The sequence below is a fragment of the Morone saxatilis genome, unplaced genomic scaffold, assembly GCF_004916995.1.
Source record: "Morone saxatilis isolate NCDOM2014 unplaced genomic scaffold, NCSU_SB_2.0 Contig17, whole genome shotgun sequence".
Taxonomy (NCBI): Eukaryota; Metazoa; Chordata; class Actinopteri; family Moronidae; genus Morone; species Morone saxatilis.
This window is the reverse complement of record NW_023339729.1, coordinates 10,348,189-10,375,025: the sequence shown is the minus strand read 5'-3', so window position 1 is coordinate 10,375,025 and position 26,837 is coordinate 10,348,189. Positions and strand designations below refer to the sequence as shown.

Sequence of the window (26,837 nt, the reverse complement as noted above, 5' to 3'; positions counted from 1 at the left end):
TGTGCGTGTGTGTGCAAGCGTGTGTGTGTGTGTGTGTGTGTGTGTGTGTGTGTGTGCTGTATGTGTGGATGTTGTTTATACAGATCGAGATGTGCCCTGTCAGCCAATGTGAAATCATTAGTTATACTAATTGGTTCCTCGCTGTTGGGGTGTCTGAATCCCTCAATCCTTTTTCTCCTTTTTCTTTCGTTCATCTTATCTCCCTCTCTTTATGTCCCCCATCCTCCTCCAGCCACTTCTGATACGACATTTTCTCTCGTTTCTCATCCTTTCATCTGACTCCCTCATTCCCCTCTTTTCTCCTCTCTTTTTTCTCCATCTTTTTGCACTCATAGCTATTTTCTGCACACTTTTCACTTCCCCTCTCCCTACATCTAAAATGAAGAACATGAATAATGGGGATACAGATGTCTGTTGAGATTTTCGTCAGCCTTGGGGTGTGTGAGTGTGTGTGAGAGAGAGGGAAAGCAAGAGAGCAGTGCTTCCTTGAACAGTGAAGATTGAAGAGTAAATAAATAAGCAGGCGAAGCAGTCAATAGAAACCAAGATTGTGTAATGATTCTCATTTGAAACTCAGCTTGTATCAATCTAAAGATGAGAGGAGTGGACTGAAGGAATGCAGGGTCAGGAGTGATGGAGGCCAGTGAGGGGGTAGAAATGGGGGGGGAGGAGGAGAGATAATTGGGAGTAAAAGGAAAAGAGAAGTGACAGGTAATAACTGATGTCTCTGTCCATATCTTTCATCTTCTTTCACTTTCATTTAGTTGTCCATCCTTTTCAGTCTCTCATTCTCATTGACAGGTGTATCTATTTTAAAAAGTAACTGTAATTTTAGTACGCTTTCTTTCCTTTCTAAGACAGATATACTGATTCTGTCTCGGCTTCTCTCATGTTTGCTCTGCTCTGAATTCTTCTCATCTTCTGATGACTGGATTACCCAACAGAACCCAACAGAGGGCCCTTGGCAAGAAAAAAAAAATCGTTGTGGGCCTTCACTGACCCTACACTCTTCCAATTCTCTGTGTATTATGTATTTAACCAGTTATGTGGTAACTACTCTATGTTCTGTCATTTAGGCCAGGTTCCCCTAAAAAAAAGAGATTACCCAATGTGTTTCCAGAGAATTTCTGGCTGAAGAAATGTAAAGTTCAAAAAGTGCCTGTCCAACCTCCTCTAATATTTCTTTATCGTTAAAAAAGTCAGAGTGAGTTCTTCAGTGGGTGACCTTCTGTCAATGTTTGTGCATTGCAGGTGTTTTCACTCCCAATAATTTAAGATAAACTTGACTAGGCACATGATCAGTTAAATTCATTAGCCACCATCAAAAAGCAAAACCCCTTGCCCCTGTCAGCCCAAACTGACTGAGACTCCTCCAAGTGCCTTGAAGGCCTAGTTGCATTGGAAATCATTAAAAAAAAACTTTTTACAGGCTGACTCCAATATTTTGACATCAAGTCTGTGAAAACTACACTCATACATTAACATCCAAACGGTGCACAAATGAACAAAGAGATAACTGCACTTGTGTCTAAGATCAGGTGTACTAATAAGCTGCTTGATTTTATCTTATACCTGTTTTCTTTTTGCCTTTTTCTTAAATATAGCCAATTATTTTTAGGAAATTATCCCAAAAACAGTTGTTTTGAAACCTGTTGAGAGATCATATCAGTGTGGTAGATTCACTTGTGTGCGGAAAAGCAAGATAATAAATATGATATTGCATCGAATTTGGCTTTGTTTGCAGTGTGTATTTCTCCTAGCTGCTTTCCCTTGTATCTGTCTTTCCCTGTCTCTTTGTCTTCCCTTCACTCCTCTCCCACTAATTCCCTTGCTTTTCTCTTCACCTATCTTGCCCTCTGCCTCGTTCACTCCCACTCTGCCTCTTCATCAAAAGAGACCCGTTCTAAATAGAAATTCCCTCTCTGTCTCCGTAGATCCTTCTTGATGACAACCCCAGTCGACCACAGAGTGTAGTCATCCCCTACGGCAATGTGTTCTCGCTTTCTCTATATCCACAACCCCAGTTTCTTTTCATTTTTTTCAAAAACACAACTTTCTCCCCTTCTGTTTTTCTGTGTTATTTTAGGTGCCAAGAAAATCCATGTGAGCTCAGTCCCCTACAGCTGTAACATCAACTTCTGTCTAGCCATTTCCATGTTTTATGTGTAACTGTATTGTTTTGTTGTTTTTGGTCTTTCTTCTGTTCTCCATCAATTGCTCTTGAATAGCAGTTTTTCTGAATCATCTCTCTATTATGTCCACAGATCTTTCTAGACGCCAACACCATCAGGCTGGGCAACATTCCCCTCGGCAGTGCTGTGGACCCCCTGGAGGGGGCGCCAGCTGGTACCACCTACACCAAACAGACTGTGTACGAGCTTTGTTCCTGCGCTAACGGCAAGCTCTACCTGTCCCCGGCTGAGAAAGGCTCTACCTGCCAAACCACCAGTAACTTTTGCCTCTGGAGCTGAAAGTGGGAGGTTGACAGACACTCGGGACATATGGACTATTAGAGTTTGAAGCTAAAGCTAGCCAACAGACTGAATCAACATGGATTATGGCTTGGTGGGAAGCTAATGCCAGCTAACAGACCGAATCAATATGGATTGTAGCATGGTGAGAAGTTCATATCCGTTAACCAATCGACTCATATGGATTACAGCTCGGCAGGAAGCTAATTCTTGCTAACAGACCAATCAACGTGGACTGTGGCTTGGTGTGAAGCCAGCTAAAGGACTGACTCAACCTGGACTAGAGATTGGTGAGAAGCTATTGCCAGCTCATTGACCAAATAATATGGATTGGTCAGCTAATGCTGGTCAGGAGGATGGATGACTTGGTGGGAAGCAAAAGCCAACAAGGTTAGCTGGAGGGTTTGATGCTATGACTGCTCATGAACATGGAAGAACAGTCTCCCTCTGAGGCTCCCGTTGGCTGGCTTTGCCATTGTTTAATTGCTGCCATGATGGTTTCTGAAAGTCACAAGGATTATATTTGGGGGTTTCCTGAGAACAACAAACTCTCTTACAATAAAAAGTGAGTTGTGTGTTCACTGTATGGCCAAAATGTCCTGGAAAACACGCCCCCTTGCTTTTGTTAGGATAAACAGATCTGATGATGGACTGCAAACTCGCTGGCAGGGACACGGACAAGGACTCCGGGTTAACCTTTCAGTTGGCTAACAGACATCAGTGTGGACCTTGGTTTAGCCCTCGGGTAACTAACAAGTAAATCAGACAATGGTTTAGTCTAGTGGGAAGCTAAGGCTAGCTAACGGACCAATCTATACCAGAAAGGCCTTCCCCCTCCCCCTCTAGTCTTTCAACCCAAACGTTGACGTGTGACCCTTCGACATAAATCTACACCTGGTAGTGAAAATGCTCTCCAACCCCACTTTTCATAGGATAACTAATGCAAATAAATGTTCTTCAATCTTGCATTCACCAGCTTTTTCCCGCATATATTTTTGGCCTTTTTTTTTATCTTTCCTTCAAATCAAATCTTTTACTTGATTCTACTTCTCTTGATATCCTGTTCTTTTTACTTTCAACATATCTGTAATCCTTTATCTTGCCATATTTTGCTGCTGCTCTCCTTTATCTTTTCTCTATGCTCTAGTTATTTTGGTTTGTCTATGCATCAATTTGCACTGGACTGGTAAAGAAAATGTAACTCTGCCTATCCACTTTCTTCCACTGGTCTGGTTAAAAAAAACAGAAAACATTGTTCTATCTGCTTTCTTCCACTGGACTGGTTTTAAAAACATTTTTACTAGACATCACAGCTGTACCAGATGCAGTTTCTCCGCCTCACAGTCTGTTCCCACATATTTTTGGTTTCCGTCTCTCTGGAGTCATTCTATCTGAGACAGAAAGCAAATGGAATAATAAAAAGAAGTGGAAAGTGAGTTAAGTCTTATGTTAAATTAAGGCTGAGGTGGGTGCTATAGCAGACCAATCTTTTTATGGTATGGGGCCAAACCTCCAGTCAGGCAATTGCCAGACCAATTTTGGTCTTGCAATGAAGTATTATACATTTTCATCCTGTGTTCCCTGTCTGTCAGACTTTTTATTTCACCCTTTTTGCATAACCTTTCTGCTCTTCTTGCCAAGACCTTGCTCTCCTCAGTCATATCTGTTTTCTGTGTCATTGAGAGACATTTCTGCTCTCTGTCTCTTTTCTTCCCTCTCTCCTACAGTATTTTTACCTCTCATTACTCCTTGCTCAGCCTCCTCACCACTCTCTATTTTCTTTCCAGCACTTACATTTCTCATGATTTCCTATCTTCTTGTTTGTTGTCTCTTACCCAATCACTCACCAAATGGCATATATTCATATTTTTTGTTTCTTTACTCTTTAATCTCCCTTGGCCATCCCAAACTCAAATGTCAGGAAAATGTCCCTTAGCCCTCACACTATCCCCCTTTTCAAAAGTTCTGCAGCCTAAGCATGAAAAGTATAAAAAATATTATTTTGGAGGTTATTTTTTATATATCAATCAGTCTCAGATGGGGGGGGTTCAATGTGAATGGCCTCGAGCTGGCTAACCTAGCGCCCCACCTCTGTGATGGCTGGAAATCATAGGAAATCAGCAAATTTGCGTGGCAGAGATCCCCCTGAATGAAATTATGGATGGATTATGGTTGCATTTGTATGGACTCAACTGGATTAAGGCCCTGAGGCGTACTTTCTTTTTTTAAAACAAAGTGATACACAGGTGCCTTTGCTGCTGTTGGTAAAAGCACATCACAGTCTGAACGTTCACACTACCCTCAGTGGACCATCTGCAAGTGTCTCTGGAAAAATCTATGTATTTATCAATCTACCTATCTATCTATTTAGTTTTCGGTCTTTTTCCTCCCCTTCTCTCCTGGTTTTGTAGAACTCTCAGTATATCCAGCTGAAAAAAGAACAATTCAAACCTGGTTTAAAGTTTAATTTTCTGATGTGTTCCCTTATGGTTTTATTCTTGATAATAAAAAAGCACAAATTATGCCATGTATATAACAATACCTATAAAATACAAAATAAAATAATATTGTTTTTAAAGAGAATCTCTGGAGTCTTGTTGTGAAATTCTTAATTCATCATCATCAATCATGTTTCAAACTAGATTCTATTTACGTTAAACTGTATGTTCCCAAGAGAAATTAGAATGTGTCCCTGATGATTACAACCTAATATGTTACTGACAACTCCACACACATGATTTCATTTCACTTTAATATGTTGCTGGTTTTAGAGGTCTCCTGACACTTCAACAATTTAGCATTTTACTGAATTAAGTGCAGTTTCATAAAACATTTTGGAAACTTGTTGAACAAATTCATTAAGCACACAGGTTTTCAATTTTCAAAAGTCAAAGTATTCTCAATAACAGGTTTCAATTCAGCCTACAGTTGTTATTATGGGCTGTCACACTCTTGACCCAGTGGAAAAAAAAAACAAATGTGATTATACACCTCAGCACTCTGTAACTGTTCTCTTTTCTTGTAACTTTGGATGTTTAACCTCACTTCACACATGACTTTTTCTTTCCTTGTTCCTCCTTCCATTATACTGTCTCTCTGCCTTTTAAACTTCTTATCTGACAATATCATTCTATTTATGTATTCAGTAATGCAGTAATTACATTTTCTTTCAGGGGAGGAGGTTTAAATAATTATTCATCCATATCTTAATCACTTTGTTTATTGTGTTTTAGGAAGTTTTCTCAGTCTCTTGTTATTCTCTTTGTCTCTATCTTTCGTCCCCTCTCATACTGAATTCCTCTGTTTTTCTCTCTACCTCTGTCTCCTCTCTCCTCTTTCTTTCTTTTCTGCAACTGGTTTTAAGTGGCAATTATGAAATGATGTGTTGAAGTGTTGCAAGCTCAGGAGTCAACCAAGGAATGGAACATCTTTCTAAACACACAGACACACAAACACACACACACACACACACAGATAAACTAAAATACACAGAGATGCACACATCCAAGTGTATGCTTTCCTATCTGGATGCTGTGCAAAGCACTCAGGGGCCAGTACTTTATTTGATTGTCATTTTAAATGTGCCCATTGACCCATAAGCCTGTTGACAGTAATGGGATAACTTTATAAAAGTGATTGCTAGCTGTATTTGCCCCTTTTGCTGTCACATGAAGACCTTATCTGTCCTCAGAACCTGTTCTCATTTAATTTCTCATTTTATTTTATAGAGTTCATTTAGATTAGAGTTTATTTTTTTCTTTCAAGTTCCTGCACTTTTCCAATTGTGATCTCTTCATCCATTTCCAGGATTTTTTACCACACTACAGCTGCACTATGACAAAATATTTTGAGTTATAGACAAATGCACAGTTACATTATGAACTTTAAGTTAAGACACTTGTGTTTTTCCTACTTTTTCCTACTTTCACTAATGACAAGTCAAAATGGCTGCTATGAAAAAAGCTTATTGGGCAGAACCACAGATAGACAGAGCCAATCAATCACAGTCTAACACAGAATAACACCCATTACAGCAGCTGGAAATACTTATGGACATTCAGAATCCACACAGAAAGAATTGGAGTTGGAGACATAAACTGAAACCCATATTTAGTTTTTTCGGCTTTGCAGCCGTGCTATTGTGGAGCTGTGGATGTAGTCCTTATTAGTATTGATTATAAGTCAGTCTTGTCTTCTGATATGACATGAAATAAAATCCATTGAATATTCCTTGCAACTATAGAGAACACTGAGAATACTAATTGTATCCATGGACACTCTAATTTTCACATTCAATCTTACAAATTTTGAAACCAATGAAGTGGCAAATTGGATTAGAAACCCTGCATTCATTTATAATATCTTAAAGGTTTTTGCTCCAAAATCAATAGAGAGCTCATCTATCACATCACCTTAAACAAATGAGACTCAACTTCTCTTGTGAGTTTGTAAAACCTAATTTCTTAGTTAGGTAGGTGGACAATGCCGCTGTAATGATTTATTAACATAAAGCATAATAACTTGGGCTCCTAAACCTTGTGGAGCCATGCTTTTTGGCCACTCAACAAGTGGCTTTTGTTGAGTGAGGAAGGTTTGTAGCGAGGAGGTATCAAATGAGAATTCAGCTGTGTGCCCTTGATTGTTGTGTTAATGTTGGTTAGACCATGCTGTGAACAAGACTGGGTGCTCAGTGGATTATCCATAGTAATTCCGTAAAAACATGTTGATGTTGTGATTGTAAATGTATTTTTTCGATGGTGTGAACCCTACAAAGAATATTCTCTTAACCATAATTGTAATTGAGGCAGAAATATCAACAACCTCAAAACCTGGACTGGTGAAATCAAAAGTGCCTGCATTTTCAGATATCTCTACGATATAAGACTTACTGTAAATTAGACATAGCAAAGCAGCCAGGTATAGTGGATTTGCATGCCAAATTGATAGTTGCATAAGGCCTGATGAGCTATTTGTGTCACTTTAAGCTTCGTGGTCTGTCAGGTTTAACTGTTTAATACTATACTATTTCAGAAAAACCAGTATGAAATTTTGAAGGATATTCTTTATTTTTTGTGAAGATTTATTTTTTGTCAGATTGTGTTATAAAAGGGTGGGGACTGCATGAAAACAGACTAATTGGAGTAAAAACACAGAATTGTGATGAAATCTTTAGCGGCACAACACAGATCTCTTTCCTCTTATCACTGATACATAGTGGAGCAGCCACCACTGTCATCGTCACATTTACACGTTGTAAGGGGAATCCAGCAACATGAGCAAAAGGCTGTGTGCTCAGAGAACCTCCCAGCGAATAATACAAGAGATTGAAACAGATATGTTATGATCTAGAAGAGGAGGACGTGTCACAGGAGAAAGATAATGTGGAAATCTGAGCACAAAAGTTGATTTGTAGAAGATGGGCCAGAACCAGAGCCAGAAGAATGAAGAGTATTAGTGAAAAAGAATAAGGATGTAGTACAATATATGACCAATAATATTCAAACTGACTGATCTTTAGACAGGATAAACTAGGAGAAATCAAAATCCATTTTTTTTATAATTGACTGATGAGTAATCTGTAGGGCATCATCATCATCACAAAATGAAAAAAATGCCTATGCGGGTAAATTAAATATGTATCTTTGAAATAATGGTTGTCAAGCTTTATCAGAAAAATATTGACTTCCGGTGCCTTGCTGACTTTATTACTATTTTGTGTGAACATCTAGGAGGATACACAACATAACTTAAGCATTATTAATAAATAGACACACTGTCCACATCATATGATAGTATGACAGTGGTTGACTCATGTGTTGCAGTGTCAAGTGCCAGCATTCACTGAGCTGGCCTGACAAACCTCTCCTTATCTATGACACTACTTTACAGACACACTCACTCACATATTGTCAGTGGATGATGAAAGTGTGTATTTGAACGACAAGCACTGTCAAAGCCAGCAGAGGACAGAGATAATATTCCCTCATTTCCTCCTTGCAGGTTCAGACACATTACCAAGGGAGGCAAAATGGTTTGGTTAATCACAATTTTCGAGAGAAGAAAGGAGTTGAAATGGAAAGAGGTGGAATGACAGTGGAGAGGTGGAGGTGAGATAAGGTGCTCTCTTTCCGTGAATGGCCAACACATTTTTGGTCATTTCATAACCAGAGGCACAATTGTGAAATGGGTTGAAGTGGGAGGACTGAATTATCAGTTAGTGTTGTGAGGCCTGGCATCAGTCTTGGCCGCTTCAATCAGCTTCTCTCATCCTTCATAAATATGCCTACTTGCCATAGCCATAGCATTCTGGCAGTTTGATAAAGTAGAGGAGAGTCCAGACAGGCAAACATTAGAGATAGAGAAAAAGGGAAAATTGTCCTGATGTGGTCTAGGAAATAGGACTGCTTATGTTCCTTTATTAAATCAAAACACTAACAAAGTTTTCAAAAGCCTGTACACCATGTTCTCTACATGTGATGACATGCATCAACAGCTTTGCTTTAGTTATATTTTTGCTCATTTTAATGTTTAATTAAGTTTGGTGTTTGATGTTAACAAGCATGCAATAAGGCCAGAATAATGCTGCTAATGGGAAAAATGAATAATCTGTTTATTAATGCATAAAATGATGACTTCCCGAAATAACACTGTTTACATGACTGGAGCACTGATTTTGTTAGTTTGATTATACAGGGAGAAATATGAAAATCTGAATTTTGGTTATGAAAAATATAATGTTGTTGTTGCTCCAGAAACCTGAACTGGTAGATTAGGATAGTACAGAAGTATGGTGGTCCTGAGGGAGTTCAGTGATGTGGAGAAGAAATAAAAGTTTAAAATGTCCTAAATGATTTCAATGATCTACTACTACATCCGCAGGATGTTACAGTCCGTGTCCTGTACTTGTGCTGATGTGCAGTCCATAAACTAAGAAACTGTGTAGAATTTCTGTTTATAGCCACTGACTAAGAAAATAAAGAAAAAACAGTCAACTGCTCTGGCCATACAAAGTCAACAGACAGAGCACAAGTGAGTGAAGTCATTCTCTTTGTTTCATCTGGCTTACTTCCATGAAATGATCCATCTGTTGTCATTGCATCATCAGCGTGATAACCAAAAGGCTATAACAAGCCTTATGCAATGTTTTATAATGTGATCATACCCTTCAAAAAAAGTTTCCAAGTGGTGCCTGGTTAGCTCAGTTGGTAGAACTGAGTCCTTGCTGCAGCAGCCCAGAGTTCAAGTCCGACCTGCAGCCCTTTGCTGCGTGTCATCCCCTCTTTCTCTGCCCCCCTTTCCTGTCTCTTCAGCTGTCACTATCATAAAGGCAATAAAAGCCCCAAAAAATATTTTTTTTTAAAAAGTTTCCAAGTAATTCAAGTTCTAAGCAAAGAATAGCAACCACAAGCCAGAAGAGCAGGCAATGTAATGCAGCTGAGCATGGTCAATAGACCAGGACATTGACGAAGGAAGCTAAGAAAAATGGAGAAAGTGATCAAGCAGAAGGACGTTGGACAGATGTTAGTGGAGTGGAGAAGGAGGCAGGGATGGAGCGCAGAGCAGATTTGAATAAAGGCTAGTTGCATTATCTCCCACTCCATCTCGCTAAAGGTTTGCTCCAGTACGCTCACATTTTTATATCGAAGCATGCCAAGTGAGCCAGAATGCATCTCTGCATTGCAGATCCACACGCACCCACACTATTTTCTGACAAAAGTCTGCAATAGAGTTCAGAAAGTACTTTAAAAAGGAATTCAGGTGTATCATCTATTCCTGTAACACTGTCAGTACTACTAGATGGAGATGATGTAGTGCAGGACCATCACTGAAGATTCACTTTAATATCTAAAAAGCTGAGCAATTAAAAAAGAAAGGTTTTAAGTATAAAATAAAAAATATATAGACTAATTTTATAGTAAAATAAAATCGTTTTGTCATTCATTCAAAGTATTGCTGTTCATTTTAATATAATTAAGGTTGTACGTGAATTTGTATTTTATTGAGAGGGGCAGCTGCAGCAACTACATGGACTGCTGAGTATAGGAGAACGAAAAGGGGTGTGACAATTTGCCAGCTTACACACACCCCTGCTACAATACTGTCCAAGACATGTGGATGCCACACGCCCTAGAAGAAACAGAAGTCAAGTTGTGTAACTGCAAAGAGCTGATTGTTTTGTTTTTTTCTGTCAGTGCATATTTGGACCAGTAGAAGAGGGCACAGCTACCTTGGCATCGTGACCAGTTTCAATGATGGGACGTTTCCGGGGGGAACACAATTTTGTTGCGCTGTGAGCACATACAAGGACACCATACTGCAGATCATTAATCAAAAGGACCAAAATGTACTAAATACTGGAACATGCAACGGTGTGTGATTCGGATGGTGACTGACAGTGCCAGCAATATGATCAAGGCATTTAGCCTCCTCCCTTGCACACAAGAGGAGAAGGCAAAGGAAAACAAGGTGACCACGGGTGCCAGCAGCAATAGCACTTTACATTAGGAAGAGGGGAATGAAGGACTGCCTGCACTCTCACAGATTGAAGTGCAAGTGACAACCAATAACCAAGAACTATGATAAAAAAGTACTTGACTGTCAAATTTACATCTGCATTGCCCCATTCACATGCTTCAGCTGGAGATCAAAGATGTCATTAATGAGCACGGCACTGTTAATCTGTGCCTGTTACTGAAAGTCATGCAGCAGGTGAAAAGTGTACGCAACACTGAGGAAACCGACCACTTGGGAGTACGCCCCACGACTGCTCGCCCAATACGATGGAGCAGCGAAGTCTGGATACTTCAGTCATTCCTCCGATTATTCCAAAAAGACCCATTATGTCAAATGAAATTCAAGTCCACCTGTGCCAACATCACCCTGAAGGAAGTAAATCAGCTGACACACCTTCTCATTGTATTGGCACTGCTGGCAGACCTCACAGACAAAATGCGAAAGGGACCTGGGGATGATCCTCCCCGCTACCCCGGAAATCAAATCCCAAATCATCTATGCTGGACTTCCAATCGACAGAAGTAAATCTTGGATGTAATAAAAGGCTACGTGTATGCTTGATTTTTGGCCGTGTGAGCAAAGTTGTCAATTCGCTAATTTTTGACACATGGAATGGATGTGACTGATTGGCATGGCCTTCTTCTTTTAATAGAAAACTGTTTTGAAATGAGTCATCAACATATCTAAATGTGAGAAAAGAGAAAATGAAGTTAACCTCACTGTCACCTTAACTGAAATTAGGAAGTTGTGTTATAAAACGAATATTGAAACTTGTGGAGGGCTCAGTGTGTGGGGGGATGTCAGCAGTTGCTCAGAGCCAGTGTCTGTTGTGTTGTCAAAGTTGTAAGTGATCATGTGAAAAAAAATCAAACTATTTTCTTTTTTTCTTTTCTGAAAAATTATAAGGGAGGGGCTTTGACCTCCAGAATGTTGGAAGGAAAGTGAAGGCAGGTAATACCTCTGCACTTGTTTTTTTTTTTGACAGTCACTATAAGAATGGTCTACATTTCCTCCTGTCTTCTTCCTGGTGAGTTATTTCTGACTGCCTGTGCCAGTGCCTGCTGTAGTTTGTTCATAATGTTGCCACTCTAAACTGATGCACTTCATTTATTCCATTTATTGAAGGTAAAACTTTTTTCCCCTTAATTTCCACCAGCTCTGATTAATCTAGAGATGAGGCCTCTCAATATAAAGGGCCATGTTGGCCAAAATATGACATTCACATGTTCATCATCAAAGCAGCACCCAGAGAACCTAAAAAAAAAACAACAGAGTATACTTAAAGAACACAGGAGAAGGTTTATCTGTGACCTTCAGTAATCTCCAAATATCCGACTCAAAGACATACTTTTGTGGACTGGAGAAATTGTGTTTTCTTTCATTTACTGAGGTGCATCTTGAAGTTACACATGGTAAGTCTGAACTGTTTTTTTTATTTTGCACCAATATTTTTCATGCAACCAAACTTTATGGTCATTTTTTAAAAAGTGATTAATTCCCAATTACTTACCTCGTAATAAAATTAAGTGTTTGTTGTTTTCAGCTATGCTGTCACCTTCGGCAGCTCCAGATCCAGTCATCCTTTGGTTTACCTTCTCATTTGCTTGTATGGAGTGCATCTGATTTTTTCAAGCCCTAGTCTCCTGGCAACAGCAAATACTTTTTGAGGAAAATGTAATGCAGACCGTATTATGTTGTCTATTAACATAATGAGGAAATGTTGTTAATTAATGTACCTAGGAAGTCACAAAAATGTTGATACTGAAAGTATCAGTAAAATGTTCACTGAAAGTGTATTTGATTTGTTAATTTGCAATACACTAACCAAAGTGCTTTTTTGCCTAAGCCTAACCACAGACAGGAGTCTGGACACGAACACTGGATTCTGGTGTCACAGGCTTGTACTTTGTATGACCACTGTGAACCCCGACCACCTATTATCACAACTCCAGCTCAGTACATAAATTAAGTGTTTCATTCACTCAAAGAAAGTGTCTCTGAACATAATCCAGGCAGCAATTACATTTGCCACAATAATGTCATTTTGAACATCATTTGTAGGAGACAGGGTTGAAATGTTATACATATTTGAATCTCTGAATTTTCTTAAATGTTTTTTGAACGTAACCAGAAAGGACTGCCATACTGGAATGTAAGAAATTGTTCAAAATGTATTTATTTATGCAGCTGTTGATTCAGATGCTGATATAAACATTTCCAATAAATAGTATTAGATATTTCAAGGATGGCTCAGTCTTGGTCAAAGTGTGGTCAGTTAGCTTGTTGTTAGGCTTATCCAATGTCAGCCGTGGGGCACGTTTACCATCTCAGTTCTTACATTACTAACACAGTGCACATACAGGCTGGGTATGTGCCTTAACAAGTATTTTATTCTTCTGCATGTAAACTGCTCTGGGGGAACAGTTTAAGCTTATCTGACTTTCCATCATTGAATTCAATTGAATTATATTCTAGTTTGATAACATACAAAAAATGATATGTTCCAGTAGAGTGCTGAAGTCTATCAAACACTCATCACAGGATCAAGACCAAGCCTATAACACTGTCACATTTACGACACTCCACACAGCTACGTCACAGTCAACGAACTGAGTGATCAATTATTTGATAATAAGTTGTTATTATTCGGATAGCTGTTTGAAATTCCGATTCTCTTTATATTTTACAATATTTCATGTTCAGTAGTCAACATGGAGGCAGCACTGTCCCACCAAGCAACACACTTGGAGCACTCAGGGTGCACATTAACGTGCACATAGAAGGATACAAGTGGTGGGGTACCTCTGTGGCTCTTAGCAAACAGGTTGAGAAGCGCGAGTGAAGATAAATCCACATTTTAATCCCAAAAGTATACAAATAAACCCCAAGCTCTCCTCTTGCTAGTAAATGTCTCCAGAAGCTCCCCGTCCTGGCTCTCTTCTGCAGAGCTCCTCGGGCTCAAGCAGCTTTCTGTGGGCCAGCAGCAGCTCTGTCTCTCGACTACATCCCATACAACGCTGCAAACACCCCACCATATGCACACATTTTTTGCTCAAAGTTCAATATTTTCAACTTTGTATGTAATCTACTCACATAAATCATTTTTTTCACCTTGGTGGGAACACAGCATTACTGTTGTGACACCTCTCCCACTGCCTTGGAGGCTGTCCTGGCCAACCTCAGCAGGCCCTTGGCTGACATGGGTGGGTTGTATTGATAAACTCAAAACTCTAAACTCACCTGGACACTTAGGCTGTGAAATCTGGCCCATGTGTTCACTTGCTCTCTCTTCCTACAGCTGACATCCACCCTGCATCTTTGTCTTTTGTCTTGTCCTATTATTTGTTACCTTAGTTTAATGAAATTACTCTTTTATGAAGTAAGTCTCTTGAGTATTATATCTTTGTATTATAATATAATTTTCTTGCCAAAATGGTTACATTGGTATATTTTCCACTTTAGCTTGCGGCTACTAACCTTAATGCCATTATGGGTGACATGTGACACTGATGCAATCTTATTTGGTACTAGTCTGATACTATACATCAAACATGTTACACCCCCACAGAGTGCAGGTCCTGATAGAGTCTACCAATCACTCAACCCATTTAGAAAGAATGAAGACTAAGTTATCTCACACATAAGTCTGCAGCACTCTCCCACCCATCACAAGTGTAAGTCACTCCACCGCTATGTCACAACTTTAAATGAGTACTGCAACAGGAGAAATTGCATCACCATCATATGAATGTAAAAGTAAATAGTTAAAAATGACTTAAGCCTATTGTTTCATTGTGCTATAAATGGAAAATGACCTTTTTTATTGAAAACTGAACTGAGAGTTTTTCAGTTTTGGCCTGTAGCTGCTAACCTTAATGCCATTTTGGTTCTCTTTAGAATGAGATGTGACCTCTTTGTACACACAGTATGTTGCACATTGTGAGTTAGATGTGTTTTATATTCTAGGGGAATTGGTATTCATAACATAAAGCAAATGGTATGTCCTCACAAACACTCCTGCACTCACACTCACACACCAATCTACAAAGCTATATGACAACTTTGATTGGTTAATAATGGCTGAGTGGACTAAACTGTCCCACATTATTTAATTGAATACAAATCTAATGGATGTAACTTAATGTGTATTCTCAACACAATATTTTTTCATGTTCATTTTACTCAGAATGCTGTTCTACAGTTGATAGATTTGGATTCATTAAAATTAACGTGCAAGTGTGCATACCTATTTTGCATAAATGTTTTGGACTAAAATGTACACGATGTGTACAAATATTAACAAAATACTAAAACAATCATATCATCTCACATTTGGGGACAAAGGTGGGTCCCTACAAAGTAACAAATTAAATTTTAGGGGTTCAAAATGTATGTTTTTTGCTAAGGTTAGGGTTGGAATTAGACATTGGGTGTGTTTTATTTTTTTTTTAACAAATTTTAAATCCATTACTTGCTTGTAAACCATTCGTTTTACTTTCTTTTTATATTACAGTAATATATCTAAAGACTGCAGTCATAAAACAGTTTTATGTGTTATTGTTTGTTTTGAAGTTGAGTTACATATCACAAAAGAAAGAACCTGCAAAATGTGAAAGAATTTTCCTTAAGAGCACTGTGAATGTTGACAGGCTTCATTTGCATGTATTCAAGCACCCTTATTCCTGTGTATCTGTTGTTTTTAACCCTTGTTAAATTCATGTCCATACACTTTATCCTCTACAGTAAATATTGCATTTTGCTTTGCTCTCTGTTCAAATTAATAAATAAATAAATTATTCCTATTTTACGTGTATTGTTTTCTTCTTTGTACACACTAACTGGCACCTTATGCCGTTTGCGGTGTGTGTGTGTGTGTGTGTGCGTGTGTGTGTGTGTGTGTTCCAAGGAAAGGGAGGCGCTTCAATCGGGGTCAGGCGAAGAGAGGAAGGGGAAGTTACACTGTGGTTGGGTGATTCACTTGCTTTCTTGCGTTCTTTGTCTGTAACTTTCAGAATAATAATGATGTATGTGTACCCTTGCCTTCTTTGTGGTGAGTATATCCTTTTCATATTCTCTGTATCTCTGGATGTATAAATGCTGCTGTAATTAAGTATTTTAGTGGTTTACTTTTTTGGAAAGATGACGTTTTGCCATCACAAATAATTAAATGGATCAACAATAAAAGTAATGTTCATTTGAAGTAATTTGTGCATTGACATTATGACAATGACCAACAATGTTTCCTTTATTTCCACGTGTAGCTCTGAGTGTTGTGGTGGTGAAACCTCTCAACATAGATGGACGTGTTGGAACAAATGTTACATTCAAATGCTCCGACTGGAACGTTTGGACTGATGTAAAATATCATGTTAAGTACCTTTGTGATAATCCGTGCTCAGAAAACAAACACATTATCGTGAAAGCAGAATATGGAAAGACTGTACGTAAGAATAGAATAGAGTTAACTAACAGTGCAGAAGGTTTATTTGTGACCTTCATTCATCTCCAAAAGTCAGACTCTAAGAAATATTATTGTGGAGTGGAGAGATTTGGCTCTGATCCCTTGATAGAGGTGAATCTTAAAGTTACGGATGGTAAGTTTATGCTCCCTATTTTTATTTTTTTTAATACCACCATCAAAAACCACTGTATTGTTGGTAAATTAATATGTACTCTCTCTCTATTTTCAGAGTCTCCCAAAAATACTCCAGCAACATTTGCTGTTACAAACAGCTCCACAGTGTCTTCAGGCAGCTCAGCTAGTATTACTGTTACGTCTACATCATACATCATCCATTGTACAACAACTACTGCACCAGCAACACAAGGACCTGGTAGGAAATTCACTTTTCTGCGCTTGCATGTATATTACTTATATACAGACATATATATTTAAAGTTGTAATGCCTGTTATAAATAATGAGTCGAGGGCTACAAGTATGAACATCCCTGTATATAACAAAATAAAAACCACTGCATACTTGATTGAGAAATAAAAATGTATAAAGTTAAAGTTGCTGTACGCTATATTGTTTTGTTAAAATATTCTATTTACTGTTTAGAAAGAATTCACATGGCCTGTGAAAATCAAGTTCATGATCATTAAAAGATTCATTTATAACAAAGAGGATGTGAGGGGCAAGATGTGTTTAATATGACAGCCTGTCTTCCTCTTCCTCTTTCTCTGGCCAGGAAGTGTACCATATTTGATTGTAGGATTCATTCTTATACTAACCATACTGATTGCCCTACTGTACCTTTTGAGGAAGATGGCCAAAAAACAACTTGGTAACCACCATACACATTACATTAACAGTATAGCAACATCAGTAAGATCAGCCTCCACCAGACATAAAACCAAAGGTTTGTATGTTTTCAGCAGACACATCATGTGCTGATCTACCACAAGAAGACATGCAAGAGGTGAGTCTCCTTTAATTTAGTTCTGAAACCATGTTGAGGGCTGTTGGTTTCTGTGGACTCTCACACAGATACAGATCACGTGGAAGTGCAAATGCTGTTGAGGACACATTTAGAATGCTAATCTCAGAGTTAAAAAAAACACAAATAACACCTACAATATCTGTTTTCTTTTTAATAAAAAAAAATGTTTTTGTACACAGCAACAGCACTACTGTTTCCCTCATCATGTATATATATATATATATATATATATTATTGTTATTATTATTATTATTATTATTATCACAACAAAAGAAAGATTAACCTTAGATGCAGTGGGATCCTTATCTTGTATCATCAGTGTGAGACATCTGATCTTTACAAAGCTAAACATAACTCCTCAGACACCAAAAATCTTAATTTGTGATTTCCATCAGAGCGGAGGTGCAAAGAAATGAGAGGACCAGCTCATTTCCAACTTTCCATTGTGAAAGCCCAAGTTTGACACTGGTATACACTTTGTTTGCCATTTCGAAGTGGTGCCATGGCGATGACACACCGCTGTTTCCCTCTATTGATCTCAACAAGACTGTGTCCACCTTGATAACACACACAACTGTCTTTCTGACATTAAAAACTTTATGTCTCTTAATTAACCGCAGCTAAATTTACACAGACCTGCACATACACAGGTCAGAATAAACTCTGTCTCCTTATCTTTTAATATGACTGCAGAAAAAGAAGTAATGTTGGCGCAATCCTTGTCAAGAAGATGTCTTAATGGTCTAAGATGTCTTAATCATAATGGTTTTAATAATGTTGTTTTTATGTGCTTGTTACCTTGTTTGTATTTTGTTTGACTCAGTATTCCTACTGTTTGTTTTTCTCACTGTAGGAAGTTGAATATGACGAAATCAGACCTGAGAACCAGCAAACTGCATGCAAACCTGCAGGGGTCTCTACCCTCAGCTTCTCTGCAGACCCAGACAGTCTTTATGCTAATTATTCCTCCCACCAAGGCACTGAATTAGCAGTTTCCAGAGTCACATTTCAACAATGTGACTTGGTGTACTCTGTTGTTCAACTGCCCAGTGATCAATCTCAACCAAATCAATCTGAAAGCAACACAAATAACTATTCCATCCTCAGCTAACACAGGCAACCTGAATGTGGCTACTGTGAGTGAAAAGGATAAAAAGAAACTTTCTTGATCATATTGATTATGATTTTTTAAATGTAAATTTAGAGATATAATTTAATATAAAATCAAATGAGAGATCAAATGACAAAGCATATTCGTTCATCTTCAATAAAGTATCTTTCCGTTCAATGATAGAGTTTGGTAAAAGTAATTACTTTTACTAAATGAATGGATTTACTGATAATAAGCTTTCAGAATAATTTAAATAATATTTAGTGAGCATCAAACTGCAAGTAACCCCCACCTTAAGAAATATGTTGGATGCTTTACATTTTGTATTAATAATTGTATTATTTAGTGAGGACTAGTTAAGAAAGCCCGCTACTGTATTAAACTTCATGATGCCAGATTTGAATCCCAAATTTGTGTCTTAAGGCCGAAGTATGCTTGCCGCTTGAGACCTATCGCGCCAGCGAGATCTACGTCATTTTGACGTCACAGTGTCGCGCGACAGGTCTCAAGCGAACAGGATTTTGGCCCCCGCCGAGCGGAAGGTCAGCGCACGCGATCCTTTTTTTTCAGCTGAAGCGCGCCAAAACCGGAAACCAGGAAGCTTTCGGAGCAAATCGCCTCTACAGGCACCTGTACACCTTCAATGAAAGGAAGCACAGAGAAAGAGGAGGCATATCCGGAAAATTTAGAAGAACCGCGAGCACGATTTTGGAAATACAAAAAAAGGAGGCCGCCATTGTTTACCTTTTTCTTCCTCTTCTAGTGCGTAGAAATAGCAAAGTCGGTAGCCCTTTGCTCCAGTTGCGCCCACCTCTGTTCAGGAGAAGACTGCAACTAGGTCGCGACCACCAGCGCAAGTATAAATAGTTACGGCGCTCCGTGACGTCACGTTGTCGCGCGACCAGGTCGGCAGTGGCGAGAGTCTACAAGACGCTTTAGGCTTTTATTAGGGTAAATGGAAGTGATCCATTAATAGTCATGATGCTTCTGCCTTTGCTACAATCATGTAAGCTTCTTCTATTTCAGACCACTTAAAGGAAGACTTGCCTCCCCAAAGCACCATTACAGAGCCCACAACTGTTTTACTTTCACAACTCACACTGCCACTAAATGCAAATCTATTGTTATTTGATTGTGAGGCACTTCAAGCCCATTGTGTTTGTCTTTTTAATATAAATAATCCTCAGATGTATTTTGACATAAATTTAAAGTTATTTGTTTATTGTTGTTTTACTTCTACAATAATTTACCCTTTTGTAAATGTGTATCTTTTTGTTTCATTATTTATTCACGTAATACAGTACATTTATTTTAGCAGGCTCACTTTGAGAACTGAAACTTTGCATTAGTCACCCATTACCTGAAACTAAAAGCGATTTGCATCTCTGTAAAGGGTGCTGTACAAATAATGTTATAAAATAAGTAATTCAGAGAATTGGGAAGTTTGTTTTTTTATATTTCAGTTGTGCAATTACTAAATCTGAGAGTTGATCTGAGTTTTGTACTGTTATGCTTTGTGAGGTTTTTTATTGTGCACAGTGTGAGGCCTACAGTCTGTACTAGAAATTTATTTAAATAGAATTAAATGTACATTTCCTGCATTAATTTGGATTTTTGTTTTGCTTTTTGCAGAAATAACAAGACTGACATCATTGTAACAAGAAATGATTTACTTTGCTTAGAATAAAGACTAAAAGCGGGGGGAAACAACTAGCCTGTAGAAACACACTTCCTGGACAAAACTGAATAATAACAACATATCACTCTAAACACTAATAGCAGCTAAATACTGTAGTAAATGCCATGGAATTGTTTTGTGTTTTTTGTGTTTTTCCACTTCCACCAAGTTATTGTCTGATCTTAATTTTCATCTGTCATAGATGCAAACAGATATCGAGTTGCTAGTACTACTAGTAGAAGTAAAATCAAAGTACTGAAGAGCAGTTGGAGAGCATGCCAAGTGCATTTTAGTTTGGACTATTTTCCCAGGCTGAGAGTAAAGGCTGTAAGCAGACATTTCCAGTTGACAGGCCGAGAGATGACAAGAGTCTGAACTAGGAGACTTAAACTAATACACAGGGTCATGGACTCACAGTACACAGAACAGGTTAACAGGATCACACCAAGGTTTTTAGTAGAAGTGCTGTGTCTTGATTCAATTTTGTAAATGCTGTTAGGGAGATCTTCTTGTGGCGGGATGTGAAGAATCTTGGCATTTTCCGGACTAAGTTTGCGGTGGAAAGAGGACTACTTGCCAGATGTTACATTGGATGAACTTCTGATTTGAGGTACTGTCAAGGTCATATTTTCCATCAAGATCTTCTCTGATGTTCCTGACAACAGGAGACACTTATCATCAGGACATAACTTAGATACAACACTATGTTGCAGACTTGAAACAGCTGTTAATTTATATCTGATGCTATGCAGACCTTTCACAAGTTCGATATGCAAAGTAAATACATATTTTTTTAATAATACCAGCTGATTAAAAAAAACATTCTTAGGCAGTGAAAGAATTTTATGATGATTTAAAAAAAGTTTGTTGATTCATGCACATATTTCAGTGCGGATAGCTTTAAATCTGACCAGCAGAACACTTCTTGACCTTTATTGTATTTTACTGAATGCCAGTAAATATCAGAACAGGAAAGAGTTTTTAAAAGTGAGTCACATAAACCGCAGAGATGTGAGGTGTGTACGGACAATGAATTGAACTTCAACTGGCGTTTATCCACCGTTTAACTCCTACAAAGTGAAATCAAGTTTGTGATGCCCCTCACAGATGCGTTGGAGTACTATAGTATATAATATATAGTACTACTACACCTAGCAGTTTGACACATTTAACGAGATGGGTCAACTGCAACAATTATCAGAATGCATGTATCTTAATATACTCAGAGCCAGTCGGCCAGTATGCTCACTACGTCAAGTTGCGCAGGACCATGCAGGACCAATTTATGCAACGGCCCCGCCTCCCCCTCGTGTCGAGGCAATGTTTAGAACTTTGATGATAGGAAGAACAAACTATCTGTCACAAAAAGAGAATAAAAGGCCTTGAGAGTGAATTGTGTCACTGACAGCTGGGCAGTACAGCTCTTGTTGTGAATGTGTCTTCCAGGGCTGTTCTGTGACTTTGTGTCTGACAAATGCCAAGTGAAATACAACTATATACAACATGTGCACAAAACTCGTGCTTTTTCAGCAGCAGCAACCTCTGTGAGCACCAGTCCAGACAATATATGGGCATGATGGCACTCCTCACAGATACACTTCCTTTAATATTGTATTTAAAATGCTGATTAGCGTACTGGGCAATATGAATGCAGATCTCTCAGTAAATAATAACCATCATGTATTCAGCCAAGCCATAGTATAAATAGTATTTTATATTTGAAAATGTATAAAAGCAAATCTGGGGAAGTCAGTTTGAATGCATCTGTTTTGAGACTTAAATTGCAGTCAGAGCCTTATGAGGCTTGTGTTTATAGACAAAGCTAATTGTATAATAGTGTAAGGACTGGAGTTATTGCCAGGCAGCAAGGCCAAAGCAAATTTTCTTCTTCTTTTTAAATTATTTTCTACATTTTATATTTTCAGCGTTAATGTTAATTTTCACTTATCTTAAGATTCTATAGAAAATATTCTAATTAATAAATATTGTTAATGTATACCTCATTCTGCTCTCTGTAAATCTACAAATTCTTAGACAGACAAAAGAGGGAGGATGGTTTCATGGGAGCACTGGGCTGTCAGGTGTACCTGTGTGGCAAAGGCAAATAGTTTATATGGCTCACGGGTTAGTCTTATCAGAATTTAGCTTAGGGCCCCAGGGAGGCCAGCACCAGCTCTGAATATACTGATAGCTTGATGGCTGTTAAGCAAGTCAGAAATTAACAAGTAATGAAACAAATCAAGGCACTGAAGTATGTTGAGGTAATATGGAAGTGTTTTAAGTGTTGTCTTTTTGATCAGTATTTGTATTTTTCTCTCTCTCTGTCCACAATCTCCTTTTACAATTTGTCACACACACACACACACACACACACACTCAGCCAGCAGAAGTCACCTTGGCAGCAGGATTGCCCTCCAGTAGCTGTTCTTGTCAGGCTCAGAGAGCACTAGCAGCTTGATGTCGTTGTTATTGTTGTTAGTGTTGTTGTGTACATCGGCCACCAGGGGAAGAGTGCGGTGGCCTGGGGTGTCTGCTCTGTTGTCAATGACAGTCAATGACACTCTATTGCTAAGTGAAAAGGATTATCCAACTCTCTCTCTCACTTTCTCTTTTTCACTCTCTGTCTCTTTCACACACACACACAAATACATTCACTGCACTGGTTTTGCTTATAGAAAGTTTGTAGAAAACGTACAAGTAGTAGAGACACGAAGTACCTGTGAAATTCGACTAATGATGGACAGAGTAAGATGGAAACAGCTTGTGGGCATATTGCCTTTACTTCTTACTGGTCTCAGGTGAGAATGTGAACACACAAAAGTGGGCACATAGGTAGTTTGGTATTTTTACACATATTTACAAGCACTCAAATTATATCAAATAACATATAAAGTCAGTCCATTTAAGACAACCATTAGTCAGCAAATTTTCCACCCAGATGGAAAGCCTGGTAGACTTCTTCTGCAATAGGAAGTTTAGGAAAATCTTGGAAATAAGCGGTAAAATTTGTCTTGTTCTTGTCTGGAGCCATTTCACAGCCTTTTGGCGACCCCATTGGTATTAAACCTTTCCAAACATTGACTTTAATTACAGGGCAGATAGCTGACAGTAGCCAGCAATCTGTTGAAGGTACTGCACACCTTCACAGGTGTTTTCACTTATTGCACCTAATAAGCCCACTGTTAATGTTGACCCTAAAACTTAATGCTGACATGGGTCAGAGCTATGCTAGGAATTCCCAAAGTGCACTGTAAGTGCGTGAACTAATAAGAGTTATAAAGGTGTAAGTTGTCCCGTCCTAACAGGTGCAACAAAATTGATAGGGTGAGGGAGATGTCAACCACGTCCTGAGAAGAGGTGTAATCACGCAGCAAGTGAAAACTCTTGTGTGGGAGTACCATGGGTGTCTTAAGGCTTTAATGACTTTTGAGCCCATTTGACTATCCTTAAACTTTTACAAATTTAGGATCTGATTTTAGTTAAAAAATTTATGAAATACTACGGATCAAAGATGTTTTGAAATGTCAGTGTTTATATTCTTGTCCAAGGTCTGAATAGCTCCACATTGCAAACACAGACACAAACACACACACACACACAGTATGAATCCCCAGCTTGCTTTTCTAAAGTAATAAAGCATAAACAGTTGAATAAACACAGACACACAGCTGATGTACAGCCTAAGGGAGTTCAACATGTTCATCGGGGGCTATAGCTTTCCTGCTGTTGAGCACATCGTAGAATTTAGAGCTAGGTATTAAAATCCTCCTAACTCAAACAGTATACAGCTCTGTGGGGAAAGTTTGCTGAACAGTGTTGAGTAGGTTATATGAAGTGGTAGCACTCTTGGTATGTAAGCGTAAAATGTTCTTAAACATGGGCCCCCACCCACCTCAGGGGCAGGTACTGTATATTATGAAACTTTTTCCATCTTTTCCCAAGGAGATAGAGGTATAATTTTATAACAGTGGTGTTTAAAGGAGTGTGTGTGTGTGTGTGTGTGTGCGTCTGTGTGTATGATTGTGTTTGTGTGTGTGTGTGTGTGTTTGTGATGGCAATCCCACAGGCACACAGCTCCTTCCATCTTTTCCTTCATGAGATCCTAAAATTCTAAAATATGCTACTCCTGCAAAATGTCACTAAAATACACTGCAGAGTATATATATCTTGAGTGGAGAAAGAAATATGCCAATGGGGTGACGTAATTCCATATGTTTGCAAAGGTTGAACTGAAGCAAATAAAAACCTTTGAACACAATAAAGTTGACTGGCATGTCACTTTGAGGAAAACTACTCTTTATTAAAAAGTGGGTTTTTGTTTGCGTTGCTCCTGCTATCTGTGGTGTTGTTTATGATAATATTCAACTTAGAATTGTTGAGATTTCAGAACTTGTGTGTGATTGATAGGCTGTCAATAAACAACCAAACCAAACATTCCAAATATGACTTTGATATATGACGTTAATGACAAATTACAAAATCATCACCCAAATTTTCTATTGTAGAAATCCATCACCCTTCTATTTTTCACAATGTTGCCGTACTCTCAGCTCTCAGCCTTAATTTGGTGAGTACATTGCTATCATAACCAATAGAAATGATGGCCTACATGACAACATTTGGGCCCATATCGAAATAAACTTGAATTTCAGGCAAATTTATTTTATTTATCAACCAATCTGCACAACAGGCTTTACAAACGAATGTCTTTCTTTGGCTTAAAATAGAGACAATACCAGAATACATAACGTTTCTCGGGACATATGGTAAAGTTATGGAGCTACAGTTTCTTTTTAATCAGAGAGAGTACTGGAAGATTTTTAGTGTTATCGTTCACTGAGCCATAATTTGTTTACTATAGTCAACATTAGCATGAAAAACATATAGGACCAATGACAGGACAACCCTCCTTTGAAACTATGGCTGTATGGGACTGCCAACCCACTGAGTCTAATAAGACACACTATCATTGTAATTGTGGACGATAAAGGTTTCTACCTACATTCATCACAAAGAAATGCTCGATATTGTTGTACTGTACTTCACATGGAATAGAGCCAATTAAAAACCTTTCCAATCTCTGTTCTGAAATCAAATTGACCAGGTTACGAGCACACCTAGGGTTCTAAAGTGCCTTAAGCTAATTAGTTTCTACCCCCTGCTCATGCCTCTAAAGTCAAAGCTAACAATTACAATCTGGCCGCCCTGAGTTGCACTTCTGATGTTAGCCAATTACAGCTACTTTCAAAGTCATATCATCTAATTACCTTCCTTTGCCACCCTGGATTCTGCAGACCCATTAGCCAATTATACATATCACACAATGGGTTTCTCTGGCACACACAAGCACATCCTGGAATCTGTGAATCAACATCATGAAACCACATCACTCGCTCAGTCGTTTTCTGAAGTTCATACCCTATTATTAGCAGCTATCAAAGCCCAACTGTGATTCCCTTTCAAATTCATGCATCGTCTCTCTCACAATAATATGGCACTTTAACCTCTCCTTCACTGGAGCAAAGTGATGATAACACAAAGATGGCTGCTCAGGGCACTGTATAAGCTTGTAGGTGTCTGGAGTAGTAATGGAGAGAATTCCTCATGTCTGTGTTAAGCTAACATAAAATTATGATCTGATGATCTCATGAGCTTTGAGAAATGAACACCATGTTCAACACACTGATTGGGTCAAACCCTGGTTCAGGAGTCACAGTTCATTTTAGCAGGTAAAGAATAATAAAAAGGCAGTTGTGTAAGTGTCAAAGACAGGAGTCAAAATCCCCTTGCTGAGGGTAACATTTTGCCACTGGCAACTTTGGTATACTGTTTTCATTATTTCAAACACCTCTGTTTTACACTGTACAAACACTTTCCCAAAGCAATAGGTCACAATAGGTTATGAAACTAAAAAGCATCTATTATGCTATTGACAATACAAAGACCTTGCATTAGGAGGAGTGTTTCAATTACTGTAGTTGGCTATATATAAAAATTGAAAACATCCAACATTTATGTACTGCACAATGGTTGAGCAACGGCAACACACCATCCTTGTTTTATCCACAACTCTCTTTCTGTCGCTGTTGCAGCTGACTGTGAGCCCGAATGATCCCAAACAACTGATTCTGATGGACACAGGTGGGTCTTCCAGCTCCAGCATTTTTCCAAGTTTTACTGTCACATATACGATCATACACAGTACAATGTGTAGTGCAATTCTTAGTCCTAATTCTTAATCAAACCATAGAATAAAGTAGAATTTAGCAAATAGATTAAATAAAATAAAAAATATATAAAATAGAGTGAAAATGAATGGGTTACAATAAAACCAGTAGTGAGTTTCAGAGAAATTAAACAATATAACCACTATAACTAGTGAGTACTTACACCGATCAGCCATAACATTATGAGCAATGACAGGTGAAGTGAATAACACTGATTATCTGGTTATCATGGCACCTGTCAGTGGGTGGGATATATTAGGTAGCAAGTGAACATTTGGACCTCAAGTTGATGTGCTAGAAGCAGGAAAAATGGGCAGCGTGAGGATTTGAGCAACTTTGCTTTGACAAGGGCCAAATTGTGACGGCTAGACTACTGGGGCAGAGCATCTCCA

The 26,837-nt window shown here is 38.5% G+C and overlaps 2 protein-coding genes across 2 annotated transcripts in view; both read left to right on the top strand.

The window, feature by feature from the left end:
* The window catches only part of LOC118327190 (zeta-sarcoglycan), a 144,551-nt gene extending 139,565 nt beyond the window's left edge, over positions 1–4,986 (top strand). The window contains exon 7 of the mRNA XM_035660459.1: positions 2,265–4,986. Coding sequence (XP_035516352.1) covers positions 2,265–2,471 — 207 coding nt within the window. The 3' untranslated portion in view covers positions 2,472–4,986. The remainder of the gene's footprint in view (positions 1–2,264) is intronic.
* Positions 4,987–13,696: 8,710 nt separating this feature from the next.
* Positions 13,697–18,992, top strand: LOC118326588 (CMRF35-like molecule 3). Its single transcript, XM_035659613.1, has 5 exons — positions 13,697–13,743; positions 15,998–16,035; positions 16,247–16,819; positions 17,178–17,314; positions 18,283–18,992. Exons 1-5 carry the CDS (start codon positions 13,697–13,699, stop codon positions 18,538–18,540), a joined length of 1,053 nt encoding a protein of 350 aa, XP_035515506.1. The 3' UTR covers positions 18,541–18,992.
* The last annotated feature ends 7,845 nt before the right edge of the window (positions 18,993–26,837 follow it).

Coding starts and splice junctions, on each gene's coding strand:
- LOC118326588 (XM_035659613.1), top strand. CDS start 13,697: ATGGAGGCAGCACTGTCCCACCAAGCAACACACTTGGAGCACTCAGG. Junction 16,820..17,177: donor ACCAGCAACACAAGGACCTG/GTAGGAAATTCA, acceptor TTCTCTGGCCAG/GAAGTGTACCATATTTGATT. Junction 17,315..18,282: donor TTAACAGTATAGCAACATCA/GTAAGATCAGCC, acceptor TTCTCACTGTAG/GAAGTTGAATATGACGAAAT.